Source organism: Harpia harpyja, unplaced genomic scaffold (assembly GCF_026419915.1).
Source record: "Harpia harpyja isolate bHarHar1 unplaced genomic scaffold, bHarHar1 primary haplotype scaffold_55, whole genome shotgun sequence".
Classification (NCBI taxonomy): Eukaryota; Metazoa; Chordata; class Aves; order Accipitriformes; family Accipitridae; genus Harpia; species Harpia harpyja.
This window is the reverse complement of record NW_026293415.1, coordinates 730164-742841: the sequence shown is the minus strand read 5'-3', so window position 1 is coordinate 742841 and position 12678 is coordinate 730164. Positions and strand designations below refer to the sequence as shown.

Here is a 12678-nt window from a genome sequence, read left to right as displayed (position 1 = left end):
GGCATATGTGTTGTGTCACCAGTGTGATGTTCTTCCTGTCTAAAGATGGGACAATGAAAAGGTGATTCTTGCACCTCACTCTTTCACATAGGAGAAATGTCACTGCTGAAAGAAGCATCGTTCCCCAGCTGAGGGAGGCAACACCAGTGATTGCTTCAGCCTGTTTCCCAGCAGGTTCCCCTGGAGCCCCAGGGACACCTGGAGGGAGCCCAGAGGGGGCAGAGCAAGTGCTGCCTTGGGCTGGTCCTCTGCTGCTGAGCTGGGCTGGGCTCCTGGGATGGAGGGAGCTCATGGCAAGCAGGCAGCACTGCAGAGAGACAGCTCTGCCCAGGAGCAGCTCCTCTGCAAAGTGCAGCAGGGCTGAGGGCACTGCCTGCAGGCACCGAGGGGAGAGAAGTGAGGCAGAGAGAGATGTTAAAGGCAGTCTGGGGTGGGAGGACAGAGAAGAGCTCACTTGGAGACAATTTTTCACAGTCCTTAACAGGGTAAGTGTCTTGCTGCAAGGCAATGCAGCTGTGGTTCCTGGAATGATCTCCTAAAGCTGGCACATCCAAGACCCTATCAGATCTTTCAGGAAAACTCTCACAGTTTGTGCAGTGCAGAGAAAAAGGACGCGCTTTGGAGCACAGCTTCCCTGCTGCACCCTCAGAGGGACAGGGCATGTCAGCTGCCTTCACCCAGGGATGGCTGCGGAGTGTGAAGCTGGGTGTGCAGCCAGGGGTGCCCAGGGCTGTCCTTCTGAGCAGGGTCCCTGCACCCCAGGGGGCTGTGTGCTGGGGCAGGGACTCTGCCGCTGGTCAGGGTAAGTACTCTGCCTGGCACGGGAACTCTAATGGTAAAAAGGGGAGAAGCTGTGGGTGGAAGAAGCAACCCCCAGCAGGGCAGGGTCCTTCTGTTGACAAGAGGGTACTGTGTGGATCAGGGCTGCTCACAGCTCCAGATCATCCCCAAGACATTTCTGAGGGCACTTTTCAGGGGCAAGGTCGAAGCAGGGATTGCTATAAACATAAGGAGCTTTCCTGAGGTTGTGTTTTCAGTTTCCTACTCTTGGGGAATTTTCAGGAGAAATGGACAAGGAGCTGTCATGCTTCAACAAGTCACTGAGACTCCTGAGCCGTAACTCTGAGGGATCAGTAAGTCTGATAGGAGCCTCCTGAAGTAGAGCACAGGGACTGAGAACAACTGCCTGGCTGTGTTGGTGTCTGGGAGGTGGCATGTACAGCTGGGTAAGGGTAAGTCTTCCCTGAGACTTCAGCTGCCTCTGCCTTTGCCTCTCTGAGCCAGTCAATCCCGGCATTTCTCCTTGATTCTCCACTAGCCTGTGTTATTGCTATTGTTATCTTGTTCTTGCTGTCTGTTGCTCTGGGGTGGGAGTTTCAGCTGCAGAGTCACACACTGATCTTGTGGGTCCTCCCATGCAGCTGTGTCCATGGGAACAAGGTTACAGGTGTCCAAGCTGTGGGGCTGTGGGCAATGCAGCCTGTGTCATTCCCTATGAAATGAGCTGACTCTCCCTTCCTGAGATACCATCATCAGGACACTTGGCTACCTCCTTAGGGTGACCTTCCAAGCTGTGAGCTGCCCTCCAGGATGCAGGTCTGTCCCATAGCATCTTGGTCTTACCTGAATGCCCAATGCAAAAGCACAGAGACACTATGAGTGAGGAAATGCTGCTGGGATTGTGAAATGAACCATGTGTGTCCTTGGCAAGAGGTGGGGTGCAGAGACCTTGAGAAAGGGGGAGACACTTGGTGTTGGACAGTGGGTGTCTCTGCTTTCTGTAGTGCCTGGAGTCTTTTCAGATTAACATGGAGGTGTGATTACACTCCATCTCAGAAAGGTGAGAGCTCACAGTAGCAGGCAACAAGAGTGACAGATCAGCTCCCCTCACTCTGCACTAAGCCACAGGCAGTACTCTTGCCTCACAGGACCCACTTTATTTTCTCCGAGTGAAGCAGAAATAATAAGGGTTTCTGAAATCCAAGAAAATCACCAGATGAGATAGTGGAGAGCTCTTAACCCCCCCCACCTCTCTCTCAAACACTGTTTTGATTGTGGTTTCTTAGCCCTGGGAGTGCAGATGCTGACATGCACTTTATACATTAGGAGCAGTTTCATCTGACCAATTCAAACACCAGGACTGACCCCCCTGACCGACCAGAAACCCACTGCTACAGAGCAGGGCTGACATCTTGGCAGCCAAATCACAGAGGTCCTGCTCCTCACAACACACTCAGCCAGCACTAACCAGAGCTCCATCCACAGAGCTGAACAGAGATCTCGTTGAAATGGAAACAATGCGGTGAACATGTATTATAAGAAATGGCTTTGATTTTCGTCAGAGACTAATGCCCTAACTTGTCACTGTCCTTGCCTCCTTGTTCAGTGCTCCACACCCAGAGGCAGCAGATGTCCAACAGCAGCTCCATCACTGAGTTCCTCCTCCTGGCATTTGCAGACACGCGGGAGCTGCAGCTCTTGCACTTCTGGCTCTTCCTGGGCATCTACCTGGCTGCCCTCCTGGCCAACAGCCTCATCATCACTGCCGTAGCCTGTGACCACCGCCTCCACAGACCCATGTACTTTTTCCTCCTCAATCTCTCCTTGCTTGACCTGGGATCCATCTCCACCACTGTCCCCAAAGCTATGGCCAACTCCCTCTGGGACACCAGGGCCATCTCCTACCCAGGATGTGCTGCACAGGTCTTTCTGTTCATCTTTTTGATGTCAGCAGAGTATTTTCTTCTCACTGTCATGGCCTACGACCGCTACGTTGCCATCTGCAAACCCCTGCACTACGGGACCCTCCTGGGCAGCAGAGCTTGTGTCCACATGGCAGCAGCTGCCTGGGGCACTGCTTTCCTCTATGCTGTGCTGCACACTGCCAATACATTTTCAGTACCCCTCTGCAAGGGCAATGCTGTGGAGCAGTTCTTCTGTGAAATCCCCCAGATCCTCAAGCTCGCCTGCTCAGATACCTACCTCAGGGAAGTTGGGGTACTTGTAGTTGGTGTCTGTTTAGCTGTTGGGTGTTTTGTTTTCATTGTGCTGTCCTATGGGCAGATCTTCAGGGCTGTGCTGAGGATCCCCTCTGAGCAGGGACAGCACAAAGCCTTTTCCACCTGCCTCCCTCACCTGGCCGTGGTCTCCTTGTTTTTAACTACTGCCATGTTTGCTTACCTGAAGCCCCCCTCCATCTCCTCCCCATCCCTGGACCTGCTGGTGGCAGTTCTGTACTCGGTGGTGCCTCCAGCCTTGAACCCCCTCATCTACAGCATGAGAAACCATGAGATCAAGGATGCCCTGAGAAAACTCATCACTGGATGCTTTTGAGAAGGAATAAACTGCCTGTTGTCCTTTGCATAGGACTCATAATATATCTCATCACAGGCCCAGCCTCTTCTGGTGTTTCTTGTACGAAGATTTTGGGTTTCATGGCTTCTTTAATTGTTTTGGTTTGGGGTTTTTTTTGCTGTTTTGTTTTATTTTACTTATCTGAATGCTTTCCACAAAGAAATGTCTTTATTCCTCTGGTTTCTAATTCACAATATATCCAGGTTTTTTGTGACCTGGAGGTTGTGCAAATGATGAGCCATACCCTCTGTGAGTTTAAACAAAATAAAGGTCCCTGCAGTGACTTGTTTTTCCAAGTTTCTTCCTCCAAGACCTTGTCTGCAGCTGCAGGGAGCAGTGCCTGTGTGCAGAGGGGAAGAAGAAAAGAGTCCCGCCACAGCAGCACTGCCAGGGAGCACCAGCGCTTGGTCTTTCCCAAGCTGCTCTCTTCCCACTTCCATATTTTCCTTTTGAACCCTTTGGTTGGTGGAAGGCCTGAGTGCTCTTCCAGCATGGTTACAGTCGTGCTGTGTGGCAGGCCTGTGGCCGCAGGCAAGGACAGGCAGTGGGCACTTGTGTGACAGAGCTGGCCTCCATTGCAGCATTTCCATCATACAAGGGGATCTCCTCAGGCCTTGTGCCAGGGATGCCCCCCACCCCTGGGGCTCACCCCTCTCCACCCCCGAGGAGCTGCTGTGCCCTTCAGAGGGTCTGGGGCTGTGGGGTGAGTGCCCAGAGCTCTGCAGCACCCTGTGGTGGGCACTGCTGTGGGGCCATGCCAGACTGGGCTGTGCTGGGGAGAGGGCAGGGGAGTTGGAGGGAGGTCAGGGGCAGTGGGGAGAGTTTAGGGGGAGCTGGTCTGGGCTGGAATGTGCCCAGGAGAGAAAAATATCACTGTATAGCTTGCAGTGTGTGACCATGCAGTGTGAGGACTGACACCAGGGGTTCGTTGTACAGAGGCAGGGCTTGTGGCAAGCATGGAAGACATGCAGGTGCAGGAGAGAGGAGGAGGCTGGTCTGTGCCCTTGGTTGTGTGGACAGACTGCGAAGGTGGCTTGGGGCCTTTATCATCCCAATTTTTGTCCATTTCCAGCACTTGCCAGTCATCCCACTGAGACAAGGGGAGTCAAAAGACTCCCAGTAGACATAATAAAGGGGAATGAGAGATGATGTTTAGCGCTTACATTGTTGAAATTAGATGCGGCAGGGACAGTCTTTGATAAGAAGAGCTGGTCCCAAGAACCAGCCAATGAGGCAGAGGCAGTTCCTGATAAGAAGCAGGAGGAGGCCCCAAGAGCCAGCTAAGACTGGTCTTGTGGCTTGGGTAAATACCAAGAAACCACTGAGCCTGAGCAAGAAAAGAGGTTACTAGCGGTGACGAAGAGTCATCTATCTTCATCTCTGCGACCACCAGACGACCACCATAAAGAGGCACTGCGCAAGCGCAGTTGAGAGGAGACTATGGAAATGACCTCTCAGAGGTAATTTTATATATGAAGCGGGGAAAGGTCATGCATATGTATAGGCATATTGTGAATATGTAACACTTGACTGTATAAATTTGAAATGAACTGCCGAGTCAGGCGCGCACGACTTTGGTGGGACGAACCCCCGTGCTGCCCAGCGCTGAATGAACATACCTACTTTACAATCTCACTGATTGTGGAGTCTGTTTTCCGCACGTCACCAGGTTTACAGGTTTGCTGTGAGGCCACCTCCATCTTCCTGGTGCTCCAAAGGCTGGTGTGGGGGAAGGGACAGCCCTGCCCAGCCTCTCTCCTTCCCCAGACCCTGGCAGACCCTGGAGCAGAGCTTTCTGCAAAGCCCCACCTGGGACAAGGCTGGGGCAGGGGAGGGGTCGGGTGCTGGGGGAGGCTGCAAAAGTAGGAGGGTCATGGGGGAGCTATGATCTGAAGGCCACCACTGGGATCACAAATTGGGGAAATTACCCCACCCCCGACTCTCCCCTTGCCCATGCTGTGGCTGTAGAGTGGGACTATGTATGGGCAGTCGGGCTGGGCCAGCACAAGAACAGGGTGCTGACAGGGGCCATGAAGCAGCTGCCAGGAGGTGCCATCATGGACACTTGTTCTAAGAATTGCATACCAGAGGCTCATCGCTGAGAACTTAGAGCTATTCTGTCAAGTAAAAAGAAAATTAAAAAGCTTTAGTTCAACATCGAGAAAACAAGGGATTTCCTTTCAGCACTGTCCTCTTACTGCTAGTAGTGATAGTTCCACTAATTCCAAAAGGTCCTTGAGAGCTTCTTTGTTTTTCCTCAGCTCCAAACCTCAGACTGCTCAGACCTGGGTAGTACTACCTCAAATCACTGTAAACCAAATCTCTCCCACATTCTCTCATCCACACTCTTTTATCCCAGGACACTTCTAACCATCATGTCAGCACTCTACTTGGTCTCTTTTTTATCTGGGTGAGGTCAGGGTGCTCCCTCGTAAAGCCTTCCCTACAGGAGTCTTCTCTACCTGCTGATCCTGCTTGTATCACCTCGCACAACGTACAGCTCCAACTTCCTTCTGCAGAGCTCCATGGGATGGACAGTTTTCCTGGTTCTTTCATGAGAAAAGGTGACAAACAGGAGAGACTCCTTGCCAGGAAGCCGCAGCCTTGGGTATTGCTCACTTGGTTCTTACTGGCACTTCACTCAGACTCTGCCTTTCTGTATTTGGTGCTTTTCTGTAACTACTCTTTCTGCAGAGAAGACTTTAAAAGACAATCATTTCATAAAAGATGGTCATAAAGGCCCTGTTGTAGACAACTACGTTTGCCATGAGCTCTGCAGGGAGTCAGGAAGATAGTTAATGAGCACCAGGAATATGTGAGAATATCAAGGCCTCTTCTGAAGAGTGAGCGGCTCTGAGCAGCAGTGATTGGCCATGTGTAGGGCTCAGAGAGAGGGTCGAGGGATGTCAGTGAGAAACAAGGAGGTGGCTGATGGCTTTAGCAAATCCTTAAACCCTATCTGAGCCCAGAAATGGAAAGCAGTGGATGTCTGTGGATGGGGAAGAGGAGGAGGTGTGTCCTCGGAAGATGTCAGGAAGGAAGACCCCTCTTCTGCAAGTCAGGGATGAAAGAGATTTTTCCATGTTGTGTGCATGCCTAGGAGATGGAGAAGGCCTGCTGATTCACAGGCACTGACACCTTAGAGAGGTGCCCGGCAGCACTGATTTTCCTCAAAGGGTATCATAGGACCACAAAATTACAGTAGAGTTGAGGTTTGAAGGGACAGGACTGGACCCAGTATTGACCCCTGCAGTGCACCACTGGTGACCTGCCTCCAGGGAGATCTTGTGCCACTGATCACCATTCTGTGGGGCCGGCCATTCAGCCAGTTTTTCAATCCACCTCACTGTCTGCTCATCCAGCCTCTGCTTCAGCAGATTCTCTATGAGGATTTTATGGGAGACAGTGTCAGAAGCCTTACTCATCTACCAAGGCAGCCATTGGATTGGAGAAGTTTATCAGGTTATCAGATAGGAATGGCATTTCCTTTCATCGGCTGTGCTCTGGGCCTCTGTGGTGTATCAGTTGGGGTCTGGCACTTGGAGGGCCAGAAAGTTATGGCATTGTATAGCCCATAAAGATCTGGCCACCTCAAAAAAGGGATGATAGGTGGGAAGTGCTACCAATTTTGGACATTGCTTGATAGCAAAGAAATAAAGTGAGCTCTACCCAACATCTGCAACCTCCATTGCTCTCAGCTCTGTTTAGATATGAAATGCAAATGTCTAATGTTTTAATATAAACATGTCCTGAGAAGAGATTTGCCATTCAACATGTTCACAGGTAATGCATTTTAGAAATGACTGTATAAATCTAGATTTACGTAGAGGGAGAGAAAGGGTAATCAGCTTGCTGTTCCATGTCAATGGCCAAGAGAGAAAACAATCATGAGGATTTATAGAAAACCCTCAAAACTCTGAAAATGAAGACTTCTTACACAGTTATTACACCAAGCTCTTTTCTGCATATGTTTCAACTTATATCTATCATCTCCACTCACGGGTTGATGCAGTTGCTCACACGGGGGTGGACACCGCCTCCAAGATACCCTGAGGTAGCTGAAGACCTCATGTGGGACATAGAAATGTGATGTACACCGATTGCAGATCTTCTGGAGCATGAGCTGGTGGACAGGCAGGGTGCATCAAAGCCTCTTGGCTGAGACAAGTGATTTCTCTCCCTTGACTAGCAAGGGAAGCCTGGGCAATTGCGCCCAAGGTGTCTAGTGTTAGAGGTGACCGCTTTCATCCCTGCCTTCACCTACAAGGGAGTCACCTGTAATTTTCCAAGCAGAGAATGAAAAATAACCATGTCTAGATGATGCAGAGTCTGCTTGAAGATGTGCCTGTAACCCAGATATGTTGGGGTTGTTTGGTGCAAATTTGGCTATTCAGAAGGGAGCATTTCATTCCCTTTGTCTCTTTGCTTCCCTCTGCGAGTCGAGGGAGCTCGTGACTTCAGTGTGTGACACGCTGTCTGCAAAAGAGCAAGTACGGACAAAAAAACAAAGTCAAGGAGAGGGAACTTTGGCGGGGATCCTGGCATCTGTGACTAAACACAAAATGTGTTTTCTCTTGGTCTAAGGTTATCCTCTGTAGGAAGCAGGTTTCAGTGGAGGTAATGTGGACTTAATACTTAGCTGAGGAATGTCTTTTATTTTTTCTTGACCTATGGCTTCCTTTGTTTTTTGCTTGTTGGCAATTAAGAAACACCCTGCTGTGTCTGTGTGCCTCTCATTCTCCAAGTAAAACAGCTGGGAATTGGTGCCAACAGGCTGAAACATGCAGCTACAGCCTTCAGTGGTGAAAGCTCAGGTTGGAACAGGGCTGCTCCAAGTCCCAGGTGGCTGATGAGAGACATGGTAGGTTGGGGGTAGGGATGAAGAATGACCATAGGCTGCAGAACATAATGGCTCTGGATTTTCATATCTATTCAGACTGCATTAGGAGATGCATAGGATCAATATCAATTAGAGACTGATAATATCAATTCAGGTATAAGCAGAAAAATAACGTGGAGAAAAAGAAACCCTTTCTTTTTGGTGTTGTTTAGTGTTCATATCATTTCACTTTGATTACACTCCTGAAACTGCTCTCATTAACCCCATCAGATTTGAAGACTTAATGGAAAATGATGCACAGCGACTGGACTAGTTAGGGTGTTTTACATGTTAATGAGCCCTCTGGTGCTGACTTCCTGAACTGCAGATCCTGAAAGATTGAAGAAGCCCCTAGAGACTTAAAAGTCAGCAGCAGGCCTCCAAGTTTCCGAGCGTGTTAGTGGGCTCCAGTGAGAGCCATCCCTGAAAAGGCCATGGAGGGAATGACCAGACAAGGGACCATCCCTGGGGGCTGGTGAAGCAGGAAGTCAGAGGCACTGCTTAGAGGTGGAAAATGAAGCGTGGAATGCGACTGTGAAAACCCTTGTTGTGTTTCAACAAGCAGGATGGCCAAGCCCTGACCCCCATCCTCTGGGAAAGGGGATCTGTTACCTCACGGGATGCTCATCTTCCTGCTCATATAGCCCATGGTGCTCCTGTCCTCCCTTGCTTCCAAGACACACAGCTGCATCCTGTCCATCTTGCTGCCAACCAAGACCTTTCCAAAAGGCCTCCTTCCAGCCAGGCAGCCCCCCACCTGTGCCATTGCCAGGGTTAATCCCCTGCAGGGGCAGAAACTGGCATCAGTCCTTGTGGGATTTCCTGACTTTTCTGCCAATGCATGCTCTCCTCTTCCTTGAAGCCTTTCCCTGAGCACAGGCGCCTGGAGACCATTTCAGTAAAGACTCAGGCACAGCAGGCATTCATTCCTTCAGCCCCAGCTGTGTCTGCTCTTCTTAAATCACCTTCCCCATTCAGCAGCAGCCCTGCATTTCCCTTGTTTAGCCTTGGTCTCTCAGAAGTGACCAAAGCTCTTCTGTTTGCTTCTGAATTCCCTTGCAACAAGCATCTTCAGGGGAGCTTTTCTTTTCGTACACACATACCTCCACAATAAAGGCAATATATAGAAATTCCTGCTTTGTACCTTTCCATGCTGAAAACTGGCAGCTGCTTCTGTCCCTGTGCTGGCCCAGCCCCACTGCCCATACACGGTCCCACAGCCCCAATGTGCAGGCACAGCATGGGGGAGGGTAGAATCAGGGGTGGGAAAGTTCCCCCCATTGTGAGCCCTATGATGGCCTTCAGATCATGGTTCCTCCATGACCCTCCTACTTTTGCAGCTACCCAGCACCCGACCCCAGCCCTGCCGTAGCATTGTCCCATGTGGAGCTTTGCAGACAGCTCTGCTCCAGGGTCTGCCAAGGTCTGGGGAAGGAGCGGGACTGGGCAGGGCTGTCCATTCCCCCAAACCAGCCCTTGGCCCAGCAGGAAGATGGAGATGGCCTCACAGCAAAACTTACCTGTCAACCTGGAATAACTGGCAAGTGCTAGAAATGGCCAAAAAGACACGTTGGGAGTAACAAAGACCCCGAGCCACCTTCCCAGTGTGTCCACACCACCAAGGGCACAGACGGGCATCTTCTGTGCTCTGCACCTGCGTGTCTTCCATGCTTGCCACAAGCCCTGCCTCTGCACCACAAACACCCAGTGTCAGTTCTCACCCTGCATGGTCACATGCTGCAAGCTATACACTGATATTTTTCTCTCCTGGGCACTTTCCAGCCCTGACCACATCCCCCTAAACTCTCCCCACCTCCCCTGACCTCCCTCCAACTCCCCTGCCCTCTCCCCAGCACAGCCCAGTCTGGCATGGCCCCACAGCAGTGCCCACCACAGGGTGCTGCAGAGCTCTGGGCACTCACCCCACAGCCCCAGACCCTCTGAAGGGCACAGCAGCTCCTCGGGGGTGGAGAGGGGTGAGCCCCAGGGGTGGGGGGCATCTGTGGTACAAGGCCTGAGGAGATCCCCTTGTATGATGGAAATGCTGCAATGGAGGCCAGCTCTGTCACACAAGTGCCCACTGCCTGTCCTTGCCTGCGGCCACAGGCCTGCCACACAGCAGGACTGTAACCATGCTTGAAGAGCACTCAGGCCTTCCACCAACCAAAGGGTTCAGAAGGAAAGCACGGAAGTGGGAAGAGAGCAGCTCGGGAAAGACCAAGCGCTGGTGCTCCCTGGCAGTGCTGCTGTGGCGGGACTCTTTTCTTCTTCCCCTCTGCACACAGGCACTGCTCCCTGCAGCTGCAGAGAAGGTCTTGGAGGAAGGATCTCAGAAAAAGAAGTCACTGCAGGGCCCTTTATTTTGGTTAAACTCACAGAGGGTATGGCTCCTCATTTGCACAGCCTGTGGGGCACACAAAATCTGAATAGAGTGTGAATTAGAAACCAGAGGAAGAAACATTTCTTTGTGGAAAGCATTCAGATAAGTGAAACAAAGCAAAAAGAGCAATCAAAAACCACACTCAAAACCAAAATTCACCTTAAAAAACCCACCAGAAGACAGGCTGAGCTTGTAATGAGATATGAGTCCTATGCAAAACATTACAGGAAGTTTATTCCTTATGAAAAGCATCCAGTGATTATTTTTCTCAGGGCATCCTTAATCTCATGGTTTCTTATGCTGTAGATGAGGGGGTTCAAGGCTGGAGGTACCACCGAGTACAGAACTGCCACCAGCAGGTCCAGGGATGGGGAGGAGATGGAGGGGAGCTTCAGGTAAGCAAACGTGGCAGTGCTTACAAACAAGGAGACGACAGCCAGGTGAGGGAGGCAAGTGGAAAAGGCTTTGTGCTGTCCCTGCCCAGAGGGGATCCTCAGCACAGCCCTGAAGATCTGCCCATAGGACAGCACAATGAAAACAAAACACCCAAATCCAAAACAGACACCAACTACAACTACTCCAGCTTCCCTGAGGTAGGTATCTGAGCAGGCGAGCTTGAGGATCTGGGGGATTTCGCAGAAGAACTGCTCCACAGCATTGCCTTGGCAGAGGGGTAGTGAAAATGTATTGGCAGTGTGCAGCACAGCATAGAGGAAAGCAGTGCCCCAGGCAGCTGCTGCCATGTGGACACAAGCTCTGCTGCCCAGGAGGGTCCCGTAGTGCAGGGGTTTGCAGATGGCAACGTAGCGGTCGTAGGCCATGACGGTGAGAAGAAAATACTCTGCTGAGATCAAAAAGACAAACAGAAAGACCTGTGCAGCACATCCTGGGTAGGAGATGGCCCTGGTGTCCCAGAGGGAGTTGGCCATGGCTTTGGGGACAGTGGTGGAGATGGAGCCAAGGTCAAGGAGGGAGAGATTGAGGAGGAAGAAGTACATGGGTGTGTGGAGGCGGTGGTCACAGGCTACCGCGGTGATGATTAAGCCATTGCCCAAGAGGGCAGCCAGGTAGATGCCCAGGAAGAGCCAGAAGTGCAAGAGCTGCAGCTCCCGCGTGTCTGCAAATGCCAGGAGGAGGAACTCAGTGATGGAGCTGCTGTTGGACATCTGCTGCCTCTGGAAGTGGAGCACTGAACAGGGAGGCAAGGACAGTGACAAGTTAGGGCATTATTCTCTGACGAAAATCAAAGCCATTTCTTATAATACATGTTCACCGCATTTTTTCCATTTCAACAAGATCTCTGTTCAGCTCTGTGGATGGAGCTCTGGTTGGTGCTGGCTGCGTGTGTCGTGAGGAACAGGACCTATGCGTATTGGCTGCCAAGATGTCAGCCCTGCTCTGTAGCAGTGGGTTTCTGAGAATGGTGTCTATCAGGGGGTCAGTCCTGGTGTTTGAATTGGTCAGATGAAACTGCTCCTAATGTAAAAGTGCTTGTCAGCATCTGCACTCCCAGGGCTAAGAAACCACAATCAAAACAGTGTTTGAGTGAGAGGTGGGGGTTAAGAGCTCTCCACTATCTCACCTGGAGTTTTTCTTGGATTTTAGAAACCCTCATCACTTCTGCTTCACTCGGAGAAAACAAAGTGTGTCCTGCGAGGAAAGAGTACTGCCTGTGGCTTAGTGCAGAGTGAGGGGAGCTGCTCTGTCACTCTGTCTTCTTGCCAGCTACCCTGGGCACTCACCTTTCTGAGATGGAGTGTATTCACAGCCCTGTGTTAACCTGAAAAGACTCCAGGCACTACTGAAAGCAGAGACACCCACTGTCCAACACCAAGAGTCTCCCCCATTCTCAAGGTCTCTGTACCCCACTTCTTGCCAAAGACACACATGGTTCGTTTCACAATCCCAACAGCATTTCCTCAGTCATAGTGTCTCTGTGCTTCTCCATGGGGCATTCAGAAACACCAAGATGCTATGGGACAGACCTGCATCCTGGAGGGCAGCTCACAGCTTGGAAGGTCACCCCAAGAAAATAGCCAAGTGTCCTGATGATGGTATCTCAGGA

At 51.1% G+C, this 12678-nt stretch overlaps 2 protein-coding genes across 2 annotated transcripts; one reads left to right on the top strand and one right to left on the bottom strand.

The window, feature by feature from the left end:
- The first annotated feature begins 2403 nt into the window (after positions 1-2403).
- On the top strand, positions 2404-3333 carry LOC128138594 (olfactory receptor 14C36-like). The gene has a single exon (XM_052779798.1). It carries the CDS (start codon positions 2410-2412, stop codon positions 3331-3333), a length of 924 nt encoding a protein of 307 aa, XP_052635758.1. The 5' UTR covers positions 2404-2409.
- A 7519-nt stretch (positions 3334-10852) lies between these two features.
- On the bottom strand, positions 10853-11785 carry LOC128138592 (olfactory receptor 14C36-like). Its single transcript, XM_052779796.1, has one exon. It carries the CDS (start codon positions 11777-11779, stop codon positions 10853-10855), a length of 927 nt encoding a protein of 308 aa, XP_052635756.1. The 5' UTR covers positions 11780-11785.
- Positions 11786-12678: the final 893 nt, after the last annotated feature.